This window comes from Temnothorax americanus, unplaced genomic scaffold (genome assembly GCF_048541705.1).
Source record: "Temnothorax americanus isolate GAGA-0224 unplaced genomic scaffold, ASM4854170v1 Scaffold5, whole genome shotgun sequence".
Lineage (NCBI taxonomy): Eukaryota > Metazoa > Arthropoda > Insecta > Hymenoptera > Formicidae > Temnothorax > Temnothorax americanus.
The window spans coordinates 7,883,718-7,903,655 of record NW_027509657.1 but is presented as its reverse complement, the minus strand read 5'-3'; the positions used below and the strand labels follow the sequence as shown (position 1 = coordinate 7,903,655).

The 19,938-nt window shown below is 40.1% G+C and overlaps 3 protein-coding genes across 10 annotated transcripts; 2 read left to right on the top strand and 1 right to left on the bottom strand.

Annotated features, from left to right (window-relative positions):
• Positions 1-592: 592 nt before the first annotated feature.
• LOC143903802 (coiled-coil domain-containing protein 12) lies at positions 593-2,441 on the top strand. 2 transcript variants are annotated; one of them, XM_077417770.1, is made up of 4 exons: positions 593-770; positions 850-988; positions 1,247-1,426; positions 2,012-2,441. In XM_077417770.1, the coding sequence occupies exons 1-3, from the start codon at positions 643-645 to the stop codon at positions 1,421-1,423; spliced, it is 444 nt and encodes a 147-aa protein (XP_077273896.1). In that variant the 5' UTR covers positions 593-642; the 3' UTR covers positions 1,424-1,426; positions 2,012-2,441. The 2 variants fall into 2 exon arrangements, with proteins under 2 accessions (XP_077273896.1, XP_077273898.1); XM_077417772.1 differs by having other exon boundaries at positions 595-770; positions 834-988.
• On the bottom strand, positions 1,428-7,508 carry LOC143903798 (carbonic anhydrase 2). Of its 2 annotated transcripts, none has more exons than XM_077417760.1 (6): positions 7,119-7,508; positions 3,840-3,881; positions 3,597-3,758; positions 2,847-3,094; positions 2,471-2,707; positions 1,428-2,306 (listed from the first exon to the last, which is right to left on the bottom strand). In XM_077417760.1, exons 1-6 carry the CDS (start codon positions 7,159-7,161, stop codon positions 2,067-2,069), a joined length of 972 nt encoding a protein of 323 aa, XP_077273886.1. In that variant the 5' UTR covers positions 7,162-7,508; the 3' UTR covers positions 1,428-2,066. The 2 variants fall into 2 exon arrangements, with proteins under 2 accessions (XP_077273886.1, XP_077273887.1); XM_077417761.1 differs by lacking the exon at positions 7,119-7,508 and adding an exon at positions 4,426-4,859.
• A 3,429-nt stretch (positions 7,509-10,937) lies between these two features.
• Dmpd (F-box protein dampened) lies at positions 10,938-19,264 on the top strand. 6 transcript variants are annotated; one of them, XM_077417750.1, is made up of 6 exons: positions 10,938-11,437; positions 13,758-14,021; positions 14,191-14,352; positions 14,423-14,618; positions 14,695-15,059; positions 15,242-19,264. In XM_077417750.1, the coding sequence occupies exons 2-6, from the start codon at positions 13,794-13,796 to the stop codon at positions 15,623-15,625; spliced, it is 1,335 nt and encodes a 444-aa protein (XP_077273876.1). In that variant the 5' UTR covers positions 10,938-11,437; positions 13,758-13,793; the 3' UTR covers positions 15,626-19,264. The 6 variants fall into 6 exon arrangements, with proteins under 6 accessions (XP_077273876.1, XP_077273870.1, XP_077273872.1 ...); XM_077417744.1 differs by having other exon boundaries at positions 10,940-11,437; positions 14,104-14,352; XM_077417746.1 differs by lacking the exon at positions 10,938-11,437 and adding an exon at positions 11,751-12,003 and having other exon boundaries at positions 14,104-14,352.
• Positions 19,265-19,938: the final 674 nt, after the last annotated feature.

The following is a 19,938-nucleotide window of genomic DNA, read 5'->3' as shown; positions in this document are numbered from 1 at the left end:
GTGGTTACTTTATCACAAATTAACCGTGGAAAATGCCTGCAAAAATTTTATTAAAATGTTAAAAATGTATTTGAAAAAGTTTTTAATTAAAAAACTATTATATTATAATATATAAATTATATATACGAATTAAAATTTTTTAAGACTATATATTGATCAAAACTGCAATAATGAGGAAGAATGATTTTTAATTTTTTACAGGTTATTAAAAATAATAAAATATAATTAAGGACTCTCAATAATAATAACATAAAAGAAATTAGTAATAAGAGAGTCGACGCGGATTATTAAGATAAATTATTATCGGCATAAATTATTCCAAAACTTTAATTGTATTTTAATTTTGAATTAGAAGTTGGGTATACCTAACATCATTAATATTGACAATGGTTGTGCGAGAATTGTCTTCAAAAATACAATTTTTGTTAAACAAAATATAAAAATATGTGTTTTATATGTAAATATATGTATTTCGAAACCTTTCTTCCGAAACCGAACATTTTATTGAAATCAAATTCGCTGCGCACGCGCGAAAAACCCGGCCTATCTGGGAACACGGTAGTTCTTAAGTAGTGTCAGTAGTGTGTCCAGAGTTACTAGCCAAGTGTCATCTGTGATTTTACGAATGTTTATTATTCGAAAATGACAGAAGAGAAAATTGGCTCGTTAGAGGAGGAAGCTTTGAAGAGAAAAGAACGGCTTCAGGCGCTCAAACGAAAGAATGAAGAGGGCAAAGACAATGAGAACGACACGGTCGAAAATTTGCCGAAGTAAGTTTTATTTTAAAAGATACAGATTGAAATCTAACCTCACATTGCCGTTGAATCGCTCAGAATCTTGTGTTTTCAGGCCAAAATTTCGGAGTTATAAGCCGCAGGACGAAAGTTTGAAGAATAATGTGATAGAGGATGCGAAACCCGGCGATGTGGAAGCCGTAGTTCAGGAGCAACTGGACGCTGCGAACAGTAAAGTGGTTATCGAGGAACTGGTAAGTTTGGGACGTTCCACAAAATCTGTTCTACTATTAAACTACTTTTTATTTACTGATGATGGCCCTTCCATGTTTTTACTAGAACGTGATTCAAAATTGTCAAAGAATTTATTGATCAAAGATAATCTGCTGAAGCTTCTATGTATATATGTGTATATAGAATTACATATTTCTTCGATATGGCCATTATTCTGCAGCGTTCTGTACGATTTCTCAAAAACAATTTTTATTTTGTTTGCTTTTTTCACTTACTAGGATATCAGTAATTTAGCACCGAGAAAGCCTGATTGGGATCTGAAGCGAGATATAGCCAAAAAATTGGAAATATTAGAGAGGAGAACGCAGAAAGCGATAGCAGAAGAAGTGAGGGCACGTCTCAAACAAGGCCAACAAGATTTAGCAGCTTACGTAAATAATTCTCACAAAGAATGAATAGTACGTTGTCAAAAATATGTATATTTCGTAATAAATTATATTTTTTTTTATTTATAGAATATATATTTAACAATCTCTCAACATTTATATATTTGTAGTTCATCATTATTTCTTATATGTAGCACATGAGGTATCTAAATCATTGATATAGCTCCTTATGAATTAAATATTCGCTTGAACTCGCTCGCATGGAGAATGACACATCTATTTATTTTAAAATTCAATCTTAATGCAAACATTTTATCTTGGAAACTGTTATATGTCACTATTAATCACAATTAAATTATTGCGATTAACGTATGTGTAAAGATAACGTTTTACGTTATGTACGTATATGTGTGCTGCGTGCGTCATGATCTTGAATTGCTTATGTCGTTGTTACAATGTTAAGAAATAATTAACGTATTGCTGTTAAATTAAAAATCGTCACATAAAATGTGTTCTAGTTACATGATATCATAAAACTTTATTTTAGAGCGTTTACTCAATTAAGAAATATCTTAACCGTCAAACAATATTATATAAAATTAGATTCTTTTTCGCTTAGTAATATTCACTAATTGTTGTCGTTCTCTTCCTTTAAAGGTTGTGATAACAATTGAAAAACACTCTTTGACTAGAATATTTCGTATCAAGGATTTCACATGGCAAACAGAAAGATTGCCACAAGAGCTCCTAATGCAACGAACAGAATCGGCACCACGACACTCCGTTGTCCAGAATGCCCATCGAAATGATGGTCTTCAGAAATGTTACTCGGCGTGCTATGCTCTTGCGGAATGTTGCGAAGAACTACTCGATCTTCCAAAGGCTGCACCGGCCGGAAATTGTGAGTCAATTTGTTGCCCTGTGGGTTCCGTAAGTCACGAAATGCAGACAACTGAAATTAAACGAGAAATCTGCGTGTTCTTACGTATCAAATTTGCAGACATATATGTACATAGTTTAAGTGATTGAAAATATGTGCCAAAAAATGATCAATTTATAAATAACATTATAACGTTAGAGAAATGTTTATGGTACTCGCAAATCATGTTAAGAGACCTGCTCGCGCGATAATTCTTGACGATCCTTAAAGTCAATCCACGTAGCAACCTCGAGACAAGGTGGAGTAGTTAATGAGCCGTTATATGTGAAGTAGTCCTGCATGTTCGCAATATCTGGCACAAGTATTGTTTCCAATAACAAAGGCTCTTGCAATACTTTTCCCTTACCCATCGCTTCTATGTCAGGTAATAATTTTACGATCGGTTCGTACGTTGGATTTGGTTGAGGGCTTATCTGCATGATTTTATTAAAAAATAGACTTTTAACGTGTAAGATTATTTTTGAAAAAATTTATATAACGATGCAAGAAGATTAATTATAATAACGCATAAAAGATACGAAGTAAAATTTCGAAATCGACGTGATCTCTTACCTCGTACAAATATGCTAAAATAGCCAGACCATCTTCGTGCTTAAGAGCTTCATCCATCGACTTGTAATCCTCCTTGTAAAACACAGCGTGCATTTCCATCGGGAACGAATGGTTGTTAATTAAATCTTCGGATCCCTCGTAATCGTTCTGGCCCCAATGAAAATGCAGTTGTTCAAACACGTAGATATTATTCTCTAAGGGTCCTCCGGACAGCATGGCTGCTTTGGATTCGTTGGTTTTCAGCATGACTTGATTGGAGGAAAAACAAGTTGCATGCAACAGCAATTATTAAAATATTAAAGACATCAGTGTGTTGTATGCAATTATATCAAAGATATATATCTTTTTTTATGTAACATCGGTATTACGTGTTAAAAGTAATCTCTTATATCTGAGCTGATTTAACCGCCAGTAATGATACGTATACGAATCGTTTGCGAACTTTTTGTCTTGTCAGCGTTTTAGTCACTTCTATTTAACATTCGTGTGATTTATTGTGAGTTCGTTTGTACACCAGGATATATTTATAATTACAAGGTACAAAGTATCTGTTTTTTCTCATTTCCTTGTTTTATCGTCCCAATTATATCGTAACGAAACGTTTTTATCGACTTTAATCCTCGTGAATGTGATCGCGAGGGGTTTCCCAACGGGAATACTTAACGCGAACCGCGAGAAAACCTCGAGCTAACGAATCCAATGTCTCTTTCTCGGCGTGCCGAATGTAGAACCGAACCGTGAAATTCTTACCCGTGTGACCGGTGTTCGTCACGTACGACTGGCACGGATTGTCAATGCCGATCAATCTCAGTGGCTGTAGGCTGACGTTCTTCACATTGTGCTCCTCTATGTTGATGGGCGATTGATGTTTCCCAATGCACGTATGATACTCATCACCCCAATGCGACGGACCTGCGAAAACAAGATTGATCTCATTTCGAAGTGCATCATTATCAATTAACGTCGGATAACGAACTTCTCTGTCAGACTCACCTAGACTTCCCTCGTAACTGAATTCTTGACCGCGACAGAGACCTGAAAAAAGAAAAATGTTTATACTAATTTTTTACAATTCGCTCATTACACAAATCTCGTAAAAAGAAAAACGCAGAGCGAATAATAATGGGCGATGCTAACAATATAAAATTTCGATTACGATAATGAATGATATGAATAAGAATGAGTACACGAATGCAATGTTACACGAAGAAAACATATATACGGCTTTATTTCGATAGACAAGTAATTTTTGGTAAAGTTTTATGTCTGAAAATAAAAAATTATTGAAAGAGGAAGATAACTTCAATCTCTCAACTTCTTGAAATTCGTAGAGATGTGATAACTGATAACTTAATTTGTTATAGAAAATATATTAATATTTTCAGCTCAGCCCAGATATTATCGATGCGCTTTCTAACGGATCGGCCATTAAATGCGCCGGAAGATTTTCGCGGAAGTTGAAAGTGCATTCGAAGTTCTCTGTCTCTTGAAAGACAATTGGCCGTTTCTTGATTATCTAGCTAACGAGTGTACTCGCGATTCTTTTCCGCCGGTACTTATTCGGTGGGCAAGTCGTCACCTGGTTGCTTTAAGGTTCCCCACATCTGCTCGACATATGCGATGAGAGACGCTTTACTCGAGAATATTGTTTTCGTGCTTTTTAGTCCAAACGGTTACGTGGGGAGTGTGGGGACCGTCGACGTGACACTGTCTGGAAATCCTTGGCTGATTTAAAGTGATTATCTTGAGAACGATGAACATCCTCGGCGTCCTTCTTCCATTACGCAAAATCTTTTTTGTTGCACGTACGATTACGTGAGTCACATGCAAGAGAGACATCGTCCGCAGAGGTCCGAGACATCTGACGATAACGCGAAATTTCGAAAAAACTGCAACCGCATAATAAAAATATCTCGCGAAATCGAATAATAATCGCTACTTATGGTTGAAGAATCCGTAAAAATTTTATATCTTAAAAGTATCACCTGCTTGCTTTTGAACATATAATAATAATAAGGATAATAAGGATAATAACATATGTAAATCAAAGAAACGAGGGAATTGAATTTAACCAACTGCAAAAAGGCTGTTCGAACAATAGCCTTCAAACAATAGCCTGTTCTAACAATAGACTGAAATATATTCTGAAAAAGATGAACGTTCGTGTAGACGCGATTACGATTCCATTAATTTTGTATAACAAAATCACAGAGATCGATATTCCCAAAGTTACTACGTCTGTGACAATTTGACAGAACGATGCAAACTGTATGTTTGCGCATGAGGCCTTCACTTATAATTTATCGTTAGAATTTCTCTTTAAAGTTAAATGCAAGACTTTTTGCTTCACACATTGAGCAAATTTACTCGATTACGCTTTATAATTTCAAACTTTCGAAGCGTGTAACTTTCGAACATCAGCTTTCGCAACATTGTCTGTACTTGATAAAAAAAAATTCTTTCGCTAAATGTGCCTTGACATTCCATTTGTCGATCCATCAAATATTATCTCTTAGAACGATGCATATACGTGCGTATCGCATGTAAATTTACATTTTTACGATAGCAAACAAGCCTCGAAAGCGATAGCAATGTTTCGTGCTTGCGTTACAACAACGTGATGATCATCAGGGATTATGCAATTCTCAAGTTCTAGGTCCTTTCTTTAATTACAACTGATTACTCGTCGAGACGCGCGTCTCAACGACAGCAGAAATGGCGCACGCAGGCACATTGCACACATAAAAACCGATATAAAATGATAATACCGTTTCGATACCCATATGGCAACTTTTATCAGACGACTCACTAAGAAAATATGAGACGTTAGTCTACCTCGAAAGGATTAGTTGACAATCACTTAACGGCGTAATGGATTACGAAAAAAGTGTCGCTTCAGATAAAAATCCAATTTTTTCCGCTCCCCGAACAACGCAATAATACATAATTCTGTTCAAGACTGTTCGAAGAGAGTTTTCTGCGTTCAATGTAAAATTACTCGATCGGATGATGGGATACATATACAACTACATTTATTTGTGGTGATTTAACTTAACATAACGATTCGCCTGACGTGTGTCACGAGAACAATCCGTCAAATTACGCTCATCACTTTTGCACGATGATCATTATTTGTATCGTTAGTTATAACGATTGTTTCTACAGTTTGACACAGCGTTCATACAATATTGAAATACATATTGAAGTATTGGAAACGGAAACTTGCGAAAATACCTGCTAAATTAAATTGTTATTGAGCTCTGTTACATATAGCAGAATCTCTGTTGATAAAATTATAATTGGCATCTTTTAATCGCAATTCCTGTATTCCCTGTATGATGTTTTGCGATCATTTTCAGCAATAATTTCAATGTATTAATGCACTTCATCATGTGCACTAAACATTCATTTCTTAATAATACTATTCGGGTATTGTAGTTGAAATTTAAGTCAATTGTCTTTTATATATATATATATATATATATATATATGTATATATGTATATATATGTATATATGTATATATATATATGTATATATATATATATACATTAATCGACTTAATGAGACAGATAATTTATTTGTTTTATTTCGTTTTACTCGCGTGTAGCTCAATCACACATTTTATCGCGCTTGAAAATAAAAATACGTCCGTACCATGATGATTTTGGTGAGCTACACACTATTGCTCGTTATCGAGACAAAATATTTTCAATCGCGAGATTCACATATGACAAGCTTGCAGGAAACATTGGATAATTTTATTATTGTCTTCATCATCATTGTCTTCACATGATCTCTCGTTGAAGCTAAAGCTAATGTCGTGATTTTAATATTTTCTTCGTTACTAACAAATAATCATCGCAACTCATTGTCAGTCAAACAGACATACAAATATTTTTCTACAATATTTAACAAGAACTTTTGATACCTCTACGTATAAAACAACATCAATTTTATGTTCAACAGTTTTATGATATTATTCTGTGTAATCGTTAAAACGACTATAAAGTACTAATATCTTATCTGATATCTTATTTTTAAAATCTTATTTCTAAAGTGTCAAAACGCAAATGCCATGGTATTTTTGTATTTTAATGCCGCATGAATATTTAAGATTACCGAATCTGCAATTCTACAATCCGCAAAGAACAACATGTCTGAGACTGAGAACAACAGCTTGAAGAAGCATCTTCGAGCGACGTTAGGTTTATGCAGAGGAGCGAGGAGCTGTTCCAAAGTGATCGTGCCGAAGGTTCAAGCAGAGACTCACCCGATAGGAGGAGGAGGCCGAGATAAACGACCGAAAGTACCATGATCGTTCACCCCGTCAGCGCAAACACCATACGAAATCTCGCGGCACTTTCAACGACTCGCCGATTCGTCGAGGAATCAGCGAGGTAATGCGAATATTTCTGTATTACGGCCGGTGGTAGACTGAGTACTGCCGGCTCGGTCGACCATGTTAAATAAGAGTTCGCCGCTTCTATTTCGCGACGTGCGATTGACTTTGCGTCGTCGCGTCGACAGCGAAGAGGGAAGAACACGATTTGTTTCATGACGATCTACGAAATCAACACGGCGAGTAATGATTTCGAGATGCGACCTTGAAAACTAGATAAAAAAAAAATAGGCGAATTAAACAACGGCTGGCATAAATCCGCTTGCTTTTGACAATCAAACTGGCAAATCGCGGGCTCTGATTGCTCAAATCCTTTGTACCGCACGTATACAGTGATTCGCGATTCAGCTCGAAAATTATGGGTAGCTTAAAAGCTTGTTATCGTACAAATCTATCGCTCCTATTATTCTGATAATAAGTATATGTTTAACTTTTAAAAGTCTACGTCTATATGTCTGCTTCTCCTCGTTCCCTTTTTTTTGTCATTTTTAAAGGTTTCCAAAGACTCGGAATTTTAAAAATATGCGCTCAATTTTTCGCGGGTAATCTCTGCATTGGAATTATTTTATATTTTTCCATGAAAAGGTAAATTGTTAAGAGTAATTTTTTTAATTTTTTCCAAACAATTATATATTAAAATATTATTTTTATTACATTTTTTTATGGATAAATTTGGCAATGCAACTTAAATTGTTCGGAGCAAAAAAAAAAGACGAAATTCGAGGAACGCCTAAAAGTTTTTGGCAATCAAATACGAGGTCCTCGCACTTCTCGCTTGAGCAAATCTTACGATATATTTAACGTTCTGTAGACGTATATGTTTCACGAGTGCAACTTTGCACGCGTTTAATATCAAACAATGCAGCCCGTTAGTGTTTGCTGATGTGTTATTTAGTATTTAGCAGTCCGTTTGACTAGTACTACGTTTACGCGAGCGTTACTTCTGTAGTAACTTACGATACGTTACTCCGCGTAAACGAGTAATATATCGTAAGTTACTACAGAAGTAACGCTCGCGTAAACGTAGTATAGCACAGGCGGAAATCTCGTGAATATATCCGGCGATATGTGATGAATAACTTACGGTATCTTCCTACCGTCGCGCTTTTCGGTATTCCTCGACTTCCGTTTCGCGAAAATTATTCTCTGCGGTTTTCTCCCGCGTAATCCGACCCAACGACCGTAATCCCCGGCAGATTTGTTATACAATTCGCGATCTCAGTTCTCAAATTGGCTATTGAAAGATTAATAACATCCTGTTTTCATCAATAACGTAATGGGGAAAACGACGTTCTTTTATCGTCGGATTCTATCCAACGAGAGACTAATTATTATATCCTTACGGCTCGCATTATATGTACAATATATACATCTCTAATTTTCAATCACGAGAAAATCTTTTAGCGCAATGTAGTAGCTCTAAAAAAAAAAAAAAAACACACACCAGTACACAGAAATACGTAAAAACAAAATGCGGAAAGTGCATTAGATAATCACGCGTAAAATAAGGTCGAGTATAAATGTTAATGTTGTACTCGACCTTATTTTACGCATACACGCCAGTTTATATATCATTTTCACGTAGATAAAAAAAATACCTGTTTGGGTAATTAGGTTTAATATTTCGCTTCGTAAAATTTCATCTCTCTTCCGAGAAAACATCGAAATATCGCGCGAAATATCGTCGACTCGGGCGATACTTACGCAATTAGCGTTACAGATGAGAAGAATTTCATCGAGACTGTCGGGCAACGCGTTCGATTTCGCAAGCGTTTCACCATAATAAACGGCGGTAGATGTATAATAGAAATCTCCGCGAGCGAGGACGGATCGAGCGAGATTGATGCAAAAAGCACACGATCGGAGACGGAATTTTTCCAGGTTCTCGCTCTATTGAAATATCTGTATCGAGAACAATACGTTCGACCGGGTAACGGTATGTTGTACATTACGTAAGAAATGATCGATCGCGCGGAATCAAGGAACGATTCAAGTGTTTTCTCCTCGAGATCGATTTAGCATTCGCGTTTCGTGCCATTTGACTTTCTGGACTGGCTGCGGGACAAATGCGTTATATGTGACCGAATCGCACATATTATGCCCGATGATAAAAGATCAACCGTCAGCCGATGCGCGTGCGACGCCAAGTGTCACGCTCATTAGGATTCGCGCGCGTTATAACGTCGGGACGAGATATCGCTGCTAGAAATTCTGGAAAATTAACGTACGTGGCCACGCTTAACATTAACAATGCAGCGCCGGAATGAACGACGGAGGCGTAACGTTGCCGCTCGCCGCCCGGCTATTGTTTGTCGATTGCACAACGCCAGAAATTGAGATAACAATCGAGTAAAGGTAAATGGTAAATGCGTGCGATACAGCTCGCAATTTGTGGTTCCGATGGTTACCCGATTATGTCGACGCCGCGTTGTTGACCTCTGTCGTTGTTCGCCTATACAAATGGGAAGGTGACGAAGACAATAATTACAACCGTTTCGAGCGTCTCTCGACTCTCGTCATTATATTTATGTATTTTATACGGCATTTTTAATTTACCGTGAGCGTGAGATGCAATCCGTAACGCGTGTTATCACAAATATTATGTATATATTACCGATTACGATTGATCGCCAAGTAGATAAATTAAATGCATTTTCACGTAGGTTCGTTACTTCGTTCATTGAATTCGCGTATCCACGGCAAAGATAATAAGACGTTATCCCTCTTTGTGGCGAAAACTCTGCAGAAACGTAATCGTCGAAAGTTCATCAACCTATAGACGTTACAACGAAAGTTATCAAAACCGCGTTGATCCGATGACTGAAATATCATATCCGTTTATAGTTTCAATTGTCGAGTCGTAATTATTATATGACTCTCAATGGCACGATGTAAAAAGATAGACCCCAGACCCCAGATTCCATCAGGCTTTAAACACGATCCGAAGGTGTTACACGGACTTATATAGAGGCCAGAGAACTCATAAATCCGATTTTATATTTAAGACAATCTTAAGTATTATACAATCTTAAGATGTTTTAAACCAATAACAGAATCGTAAAATTAAGCATCTTAAAAGACATTATCTTACGACGCAGTCTTGAAATAAGAACGAACTATGAATACGGGCCAAAGTTCAAAAGAATACAATTTAAGAATACATTGCAATTTAAATTTCGCTTCGAGATTCGAAAAGAAACATATAATCGCACACGCTTGCGTAACGTCGACGATGTCGCAAGCGCGACCGAATCGTTCGCTGTAAAAACTACGGAGTTCGGGGAGGAGAAGAGCATTCGGGAAATTCAGTAACGTCGTCGTGTCGTCATTCGTCATCGTCGTCATTCCCGTCATTCTCCCTCCCGCGCATTGCACGTTCGCCACGTTCCGTTCGTCGGTCGTCGGTCGTGCGAGCAGTCGTGAGTTCGCGACAACGTTCAGAATTTCAGATTGCGCGGGCGTCGCGCGACAAGGAAATGCCCCCAGCACGGCGGTCGAAAAGTCCCTAGGATTTCGATCGGCGCGCGCTCGCTACGTTCAGGCGGCTCGCGGAGGCGACGCGGACTGGTCCGCGGCCGCGGCCCGCGGCCAATCGAAAGGCGCACGCGTGCGCCGCGCGCGGTCGTGTGTGGCTGTGGCAGTTGTGGCACGTTCGCACGCGGTACGCGGTACGCGGTGTGGCGCGGCGCGCGTCGAAGCGGGAGCGTGTGTGGTGCGGTTGCGGTGCGGTGCGGTGTGTGTCGCGTCGCGCGAGCGCGAGCGCGTATTCTGTATTCTCGCCGCGGTAATACGTATGTGCGCATCTCCGCGCCGCCGTTGCCCGCCGTCGACGACGTCGGCGTTGTGCCCCCCCGGTACGCCGTACGCCGCTTTGGAGCGTAGCAACGGCCGCGCGCCGCGGAAGCGGAACCCGGGTGTGCGCCGCGCCGCGGTGCCCGCGTGCCATCGCCGTCCGCGACATTCGCGTGCGCGCGACTCGCGAGGAGCCAGCAACGGCTCGTCCCGCTCGTCTCGGCCAGTGACAATATTTATTTTCGATACGTTCGCGAAGGGACGGAGCGAGAGAGAGAGAGCGATCGAGCGGGGATAGGAGGGAGAGAGAGAAAGAGCTCGGTTCCCCGAGCCGCTACTACGCGAGCTACGACGACAGCTACGTGCTCGGTGCTGGCCAGGACAGCTAGCTGGAGCAGGTAAAATGGACTGGGGAAAAGCTGTTTATCCGCGGGAGGAGTGGCGATTTTTTCCTCGGTTGTGGGATTATGTGTAACCGCGCCATAATTGCACGGGGCTTTTAACGGGCGAGAGAGTGTGTGAGTGAGTGAGTGAGTAAACGAGCGAACGAACGAGAAGGACGAAAAAAAAAGGAAAACGAGGAAGGAGCGAGCGAAAGAGAGAGAGAGAGAGAGAGTGTGTGCGTGTGTAAGCTCGGCAGTAAAACGAACGCGGCAGCGGGGAGTAGCTTGTGGGGGGGGGGTGGAGGAGAGGCGGGGAAGTCTCTCCGTCAAAATGTCGCTGAAAACGCCAACGCGGATACAGTGATGTTGCCGCTCGTCTAACTCGGGGCACTCGTCGTCTCGACGTCTCCCTTCGAGCCTCGCTCTCTTTCTCCTCCCCTTCTCTCTCCCTCCCCCTCCCTCTCCCTTTCTATCTGCCCGATCTCGTTCTCGACCAGAGCCAGGCGGCTCTAGCGGTCCTGGTAGCGAGGAGAAAGAGAAGATCGCGGGTGCATCGATTACTCGCGCGCACAGGTCACCCGGTTTGTTTCTCCACATTTGTTTCTCTACGCGCATTGTCGTCGTCGTTCGCGTCTCGTCTCTCGTCTTCGGTGGCGGGATCCCTCTCCCCTCTCGCCCCGTCGCCGCGTCCCCCGTTTCCTCGGTTTCCCTTACAAGGGCGACAGGTTCCGGGGAAGACACCTCGATCTCGCGAGTGAGGCTTCCGAAGTCGATATCGCGCTCCGCTCCGAGTACCGGCGATCGCGGAGAGCGGGAGAGAGGGCCCCCCTGCCTCCTTCGCTTCCGCGCGACGACGACGCGCGGGGGGCAGCGAACCCTCTGCTACGTTAACGGTGAAATCGGCTCGTCGCGCTCGACACCTAACTCGACTCCGATCTTTTGTTCGCGCCGCGGCTCGGTCTCCTTCCCTCCTTCTTTTACGCTGCACCCCCTCCCCCTTCTCCGCCTTCCCCCCTGTCCCCCCTCGACACCCCGCGACGCCGCGCGAACCTCTTCCCGCGACCGTTAAACGCTCACGTCTTCGTACCGATCCGGCCTTTCAGCCGTACTCCGACGCGTTTGGCGTCCGCGACGTCCACGTCGGATCGTCGGCTCCGATCTGGCGATCGGGACGGACGTGCGGGACAAGCGCGAGCCAGACGGAGTCGTCGTCGCCCGAGGGTGAGCCTGATTTCGGAGCCGACGATCGGCTCTCTTGACCTGACCACGTACGATCGTCGGAAAATTAAAAGTCCGTGCTCGAGCACGGCTCCGAGGAGACGCGGTGATCGGTGAGAACCCGAGTAACCATCGCTCAGCATCTTGTTTACGCAACGCGCGCGCGACTCGCGCATCGCGCATCGCGCGCAGTGCCGTTCGCCTCTTCCTCGTCAGGTTCTAGACGTCGGATATATTTCGTTTCTCGACGGGAACGGGATTGCGTGACCCCGAAAGACCTCGGGGAACCCGAGGCACTCGCGACGCGCGGGTGATCCGCGAATAATTCCGCAGCGACGGCGAAAACGCCTCGTCGGAATGAATTTCGCAACGAAGAGCGCGTTTCCGCTCACGTAAGAATCGTCGTTCTAATTTGGAGCGTCATCGGTGCTGCTCCGCGCGATCCGTCTGGTTGTGTTTCTTCGACTATTTGTCTGGGATTTGTGTCTGAAGTGCTTGCGCGATACACGTTCGCGCAATGGTCTTCGGACCCTCGATAGAGGCTCGCTGAAGCAAGTTCGTTGACTTGCAGCCAAGGTTTGGTATTTAAACAAGTTCTGCGGGAAGAGAGAGAGCGGAAGTAGCTCGCGAAAACTTCATTGTTCGTTGTGGGGAAAAAAATAAAACGCATTACGGAGAGTGTACTTAAAACGATTGACCTACGTCTGTCTTTATCTTTGGAGTCCGTGAATCGCAACGTACAATAATAATCGCTTATAACGTTCTTTGCTAAGCGGAGAAGCGACAATATATATACCCATTGATATTTCTTTCTAGAAATTATAAAAATTATTGTTAAATGTTATTTATCAGAGTGTACTTGTATTGCGTCTTGCCGCTGTAAATATGCTAATCTTGAAAATATGTGTGTTAAAATAATATTTTTTCATTATAAAACACTTGCTAACTTGCGCGCTCTTAAAACTTGTGAAAATACGTGAGAATATGAAAATGTTAAATTAATTACGCACGGTATATCCGTTTATCTAATTCTGCGTGTGTTACGTATATTTATGTAACGCGTCTATATATGTATTATTACTGTTTATTGTGAAAAACATTGCTTGTTTCGCTTCAGATTTTGGATAAACTCGCTTGTTGAAAAACAAAAAAGATGGTGTCGACGCGTCAGTCGAGTAACATGGGAAGCAGCGGTGGCAGTGGACCAGTTGGCGAAGTAGAAGTAAACTCGTTGAAAAGGCACCATTCGGTAACGGCTGGCACGTCTAACAATGGGGCCACCGTTGAATCACGCAACCTGAATCTCCTGGATTTACCTGTCGAGATCCTTGAGAAAATCTTCGGCTATCTAGGCTTCAATATGGTAGCCCATATGCGTCTGGTAAGTATCGCTGAATTCAAAGCGAAGTCGGTTCGTTTCTCCCGATTGACGTGCCGTGGCAAACCTCCCGTTCGTCCCATAGGTTTGCCATCAACTGGATCGCATTTGTGGATCGATACTGAACTCTACGTTTCAAAAGCTACAAGCTCAAATGTTGAGCCGTTTTCAGGCTATCAAAGCGCAAATGCCCAGACGCGAGTCCGCGCGTCGGAATCACCCGTTAGCGTGCGAGTCGGATATTATAGAAACTCTGCATATGCGGCTCACCTTGCTGCAAATGAGTTTCGGCAAGCACATTGAACGGAAGCATTGCTGCTTCTTTCCCGGCGAGGTACATATAATTACGTTTAAACTCCCAATAGTGGAGAAACGGAAGTAAAAATCCTATTTCCGTTTTACAGATCTTAGACGAAGTTTATCGCATTCTCTGTTACATAAAAGTTACTCCGAAATTACAAAGACCTTACAAAGTCACGGACGAATTGTTTGATCTGAGTACTATGGCTATGGAATATTTCAAAGAGCACATTGAACCAACGTTACCAGAAATTCCTTACTTCGGTGCCGATTTTCTGGATCTTGCGGGAACCTTCTCCTGTAAGTGAAGCAAATGGTTCGATACTTTTCTATACTTTCGCAATAGAATTTTATTGATGGCAATTTGTCGTCGCAGCTTCTAGTAGCGTGAGTAAACCATTTATGTGCCTGGATTCCGCGCCGCTGACCGTCGGAAATGGAAAAACGGGCAATGCTGGAGAAGAAGAAGGTTCTTCGTCGCATTGTTCGGACGATCCTGCTCTTTTGGAGTCCAATGTGTCACCACCGCAATCGAATATGGTTTTGCGAAAACGGATTCGCAAGATCAAACAGGGCATGAGACGGTACAACGGTCAGCTAACATTGATGCGCAGGGATTTGAAGAGTTGCAAGGCGAAAATTGCGGATCAACAGAAACAAATTGTGGAGTACGCTACTCGATTGGATGATAACGACAAAAAGAATGAAGAGACGTCGCGGAAATTCAGCACACTCCTACAGGTATTTATCCCAGATATATTCTAGGAATTTGAAAAATAAAGATGAATATTTAATTTATTATATATATAGATTCGCTTTTTTTTATAGCTTAAATTGTAGAATTGTAAATTGGTTTTTTTTACTCTCAATTGAGTACAGAAATCTATATTTCCCCATCTTATAGATACCATTTTTTTTTCTAGGAATTGAACAAGTGTAAAACCGAACTACAATATTGGCGATCCAAGTCACCGGCAATACCAGTGTGCGTAGGTTGTGGCCAGTCAATGCCAGTCCCTACGGAGGATTTACAAGCTTTGGCCAATCAGGGAGTGCTACCGGATGCGTTCGGCGAAGGGCACGACTTTATTCCGATCGCGGATGCCCACAGTCCCACCGAGGTGATACAGCAATCTGTAGTTACGCAATCTCCGTCGACTCCGACGGTGGACATGGCACCCCCAAAGGCTCCCGTGCCTTCGATATCCTTTAAACGGAGATCTACCGCAGAGGAAACGTCGGGCGATGCCGCAAAAAAATCACGTCGCACTGCCAAGTCTCGTCAGGCTAAGCGCTCAAAGATATAAATTGATAACACTGATCATGGTACAAATATTCAACCAGTTTAATGAGTTTCCGAAGATAGGGGACTTTCTATGATGGTTTACGCGCGTTTCTTTGTGTCAGCAAACCGATATGATCTTAGAAGAGTACAAAATTCCTCACCGAACGTCCTGCATTTCGAGCAACGAACCTCGTTTTGAAAACTTTAGCCGCCGCGATTGTCATCGCTAGTTGGTTTTGTGATTATTTCACGGACTTAACGTCGCCGGCACATGGCGCATATTGATGAATATTCTAAAGAAGCCTAGCCGATCATTCGCTTTGCTCGTAAAAAGCAACGTCTAATTATACTTTCCCAAATGCTTATTAGAATTCATTTGTTTTTTCATTGTCGTTGCCGCGATACACTTGAAGATGATGGAAGGTTAAAATCCTGTCCGTCATGGTTGTTTTTGTCATGCATTTAACAGCGGTATCGTACGAGGGAACGTACCGAGTAATGTCGTGGCGACGGGCACTTTGCCTTCCATTTTGCTCTTCGATCAAAAGTGTACGGTCTTATTTTTAAATATAATGTACCCTTGCTAGAATGTTGATTGAAAATCGCGTCTTCAACATTTTGATCGAATGAAATAATACGGGAATGGAGACAGCATTGAAATTTCATAAAGCAACCTGTATAAATCAAATTGGTACATACCGAGTAATTTTTAGAAAATTGTAAATTTGAGCATTTTTTTGGATCGTATTCTCTAAATTGAATTGATCTAAACCAAGTAATTTTCGGAAAGTAGTTGTAAATTTATTCGAGTATTTGGATCGCGTTATGACACAACATAGCTTGTGGTACTTTGCATACAAATTTTGAGATAGAGTCTCTAGTAAATTTAATTTCGCGATATCGATTAAAAGGTATCTGGGAAAATATCTGGGAGATTACGACGGTTCGTCCAGGTACTGCAAATACAACCAATAACCATATCAATTCGTTTTGATTAGTCATGCTTGCTCGTATTAGAAAATTGATTCTTTTACAATCATTAAATATTTTATCGTCCAGCTCTATTATTTGTGTCAATGTTCACATACTTGGATTATATGAATTCGCGTGGCTGGATAAAATCAAAAAATTTTTATGATAAAAGTATCATCCCGGTATTAAGACGCGAAACAACCAGAAAATATCTGAAAAGAATTTACATCGTACGAAAGAGCAAAATGTTGATGGATACCTGAAAGGGTGTTAGTTTATTTTTACGAATGCGCCATTTTACCAAAACAATTACGAGATGGCGTACACATTGCAATATTAATAGAACTAGATAATTATTTATAGGAATGATTCTATTTAGATAAAAAATTGGGTATCATGCTATTTTTGTATATTATACGGAAAAAAATGAAGTTTTGTTATAAATAAAAATTGACAGAAATTTGTATTTATTAGAACATGTTCCAAATTTAAAATGGTGGACGTTCACGTTTATAAATTATAACAATCAAGGATATTTGCAATCGGCTCTGGAAGTCTGATGGTTTACCTTGCGCGATAAACAATTATTGGTACAGTAGGAGCAATTAATGTCTTATTTGCACCGATTACCCAATTAATCTCAAAGCAGCGTAGTTAGATATTGTGAGTTATTCATGATAATACTTATAAAAGAAAAATGGAAAATACAGATAAATATATATAAGTGAATACTTTATATATTACAAATATATACATACATATATCTTTATATATATATATATATATATATATATATACATATATATGTATGTATATATATTTGAGTGGTACTTGCCAGAGAGGTGCGCAGCGCATACCACACGCAGAACACTTTAGTTTAACTTTAATGGAACAATAAGATATAACGATTAATTAATTAATTGAACAATTAATTAACGATATAATAATTGAAATATATATGAAAAATATATATATAAATATATATATATAATTTTTTATCGATGTCAAAAGGAAATTAGAGAAAAGAAAAGCAGAGATAACTTAGGGGTGAATATAATGGGAGAACGTTGCGGTGCGCATACGTGTGTGAGGTGAATGTGTGATATGTATGAAGATAATATACTAAATTTGAACTTTGACGAGAATTTACGATGTGACGCTTTATCGATTTAACCGCGGGAAAGTGACCTTTATCCGAAAAATATATAAAATACACGTGGGACGTTTCTGGCTGCGAACGAGCATGTAAAACTTCACTTAATGTTTACGTTACGTTGAATAGCGCATTGCGGGGGCGGGCATAGCCAAATCGTACGTGTCGGAAATTTCGAAATGCTTGTACGTTCACTTGCAGAACGTCGCTCGCGAACCAGCGGCGACGTGTATCACGGACATTCGTAGGACGAGACTATCCGGGAATTCGCATCGAGACTCTATTTCGTCGTTCGGGCCCCTATAAGAACGAACATGTAGATCCAGGATCGACGTTTACAGCGGCGAATTGCATCAATGTCAGTTGATGCTAATTCTGGTTGGCCGATGACCAAACTTGTTTTCTCTGTAATTGTGATCGATACTCCTTTCCTTTAATTATTCTACAGGTGACTGCAATATGTCTCATTTGTAGCTGCGCGATATAAAGAAAACCGAGCAAGTCTGTTAATTAATTTATACGCGCTGTCGATGCCATCCAGCGTAAAAATGAATCGGTCAGTCGACAAGTGAATCCTCTTCCTCGATTTTGCATTCCTCTTTTTGACACTAATTGTAAGAGGGACGGCAAGTTATCAATCTGAATAGTCAATGCGAATCAAAAGTTAAATTGAGAAGGCGACATTAGCGTATGATTTTATATGATTTTAGCTAACTGAAATATCTTTCTTTCATAATGAATATAATATGTGGAAAAAGGGAACAGAGAATCGCCAACCAGACTGAGTTGGTCGACTTGTGAGACCGTCTCGGTGCAATTCGGTCTAAACATAAACATACCTCACATATACACACATATTATATGTAATATAATACATGATATATTACACATAATATTAACACCTTCGACGGCGTCTTCTACGCGACACCGTCTCAAACAGTTCACGCTCCTCTATCTTTCTCGGCTTTCCGACATAATCCGTCCCCGAAACGATACAAATGTAGAACCGTGTACTATACGCATATTATGGATCTAAGTTAGACGTACGATCGAGTATAACAGTGAATATGCGAATTAGGAGTAGAATAATTTTTCTAGACGGTAGAGAAGTGCTGTGCGCGCGCGGGGGGAGGGGAAGGGAAACGAATGGGAGGAAAGAAGGATATATATATATATATATACATATATATATATATGTGTGTGTGTGTGTGTATATATATATATATATATATATATATCGTGGAATTACTCGCTCCACCCCGAAACCTTGCTATCTGCAAGCGTATTTAATGCAAGCAACGGTCCTTGCCTCAGGTACACAATAGACAAATACCCATGATGATACCGAAATCGTGTACACTTCACGGAGACAAAAAAAAACGACGATGTAGGAACACAATTTGCCAGCGTTACGGCGAGGTGCGCGGTAACGCCGAGGAATAACGGATATATTATCTTAAATGGTTTTACGTGTATTTTAAAGCGATTGTAAATATATATATTAGATACACCTTATAATAAACATAATTTAACATATCTAACGTTCTAACTTCAGTCTATCACGCGCGCATTACTTGGAGAGCTAAAAATTAATTGCCAACTTAATTATTTTATTATATTGTTGAACATTATACGTATATCAACAATTGTGACTTTACTGAATTTTGATTGCCACTCGTGACAAATTGATCCGCGTGGTCCGATACATGCCGAACATTTCTCAAAGTTTACTTATCATTTTTTTTTTATCGTCCCGCATTGTAGTTTTCAAAACATTTTAAATCCTCGCTTATTTTGATTTAATTTTCTTTTCACACAACAGACAATAAGTTTGATAACACGATATCTTTTTGCACCAGTTCAATCTAGTTTTATTAATTATTAATCATGTTTATTAATGTAATTAATTCTATGAGTATTATGTATATTAATACTCTTAATGAATAATCATGAAGTAATTTCAAAACCATACGTTTTATCAAACTGTTTTATCACACACAAACAATATATCTATAATATATATTTTACATATGTGCTATAAATTTATGAAATAATAGTAAAGAACCAAAAAAATTATAGTTGAAGTCCTCGGGGATGGAATGAATGGTTTTATGCTTTCTTAATTTTATTTTATTAATTTTATTAATATCTGTGTGTAGAATTCGAGTAGATCAAACGATCATTACGACTAAGAAATATTTTCTTTCAAA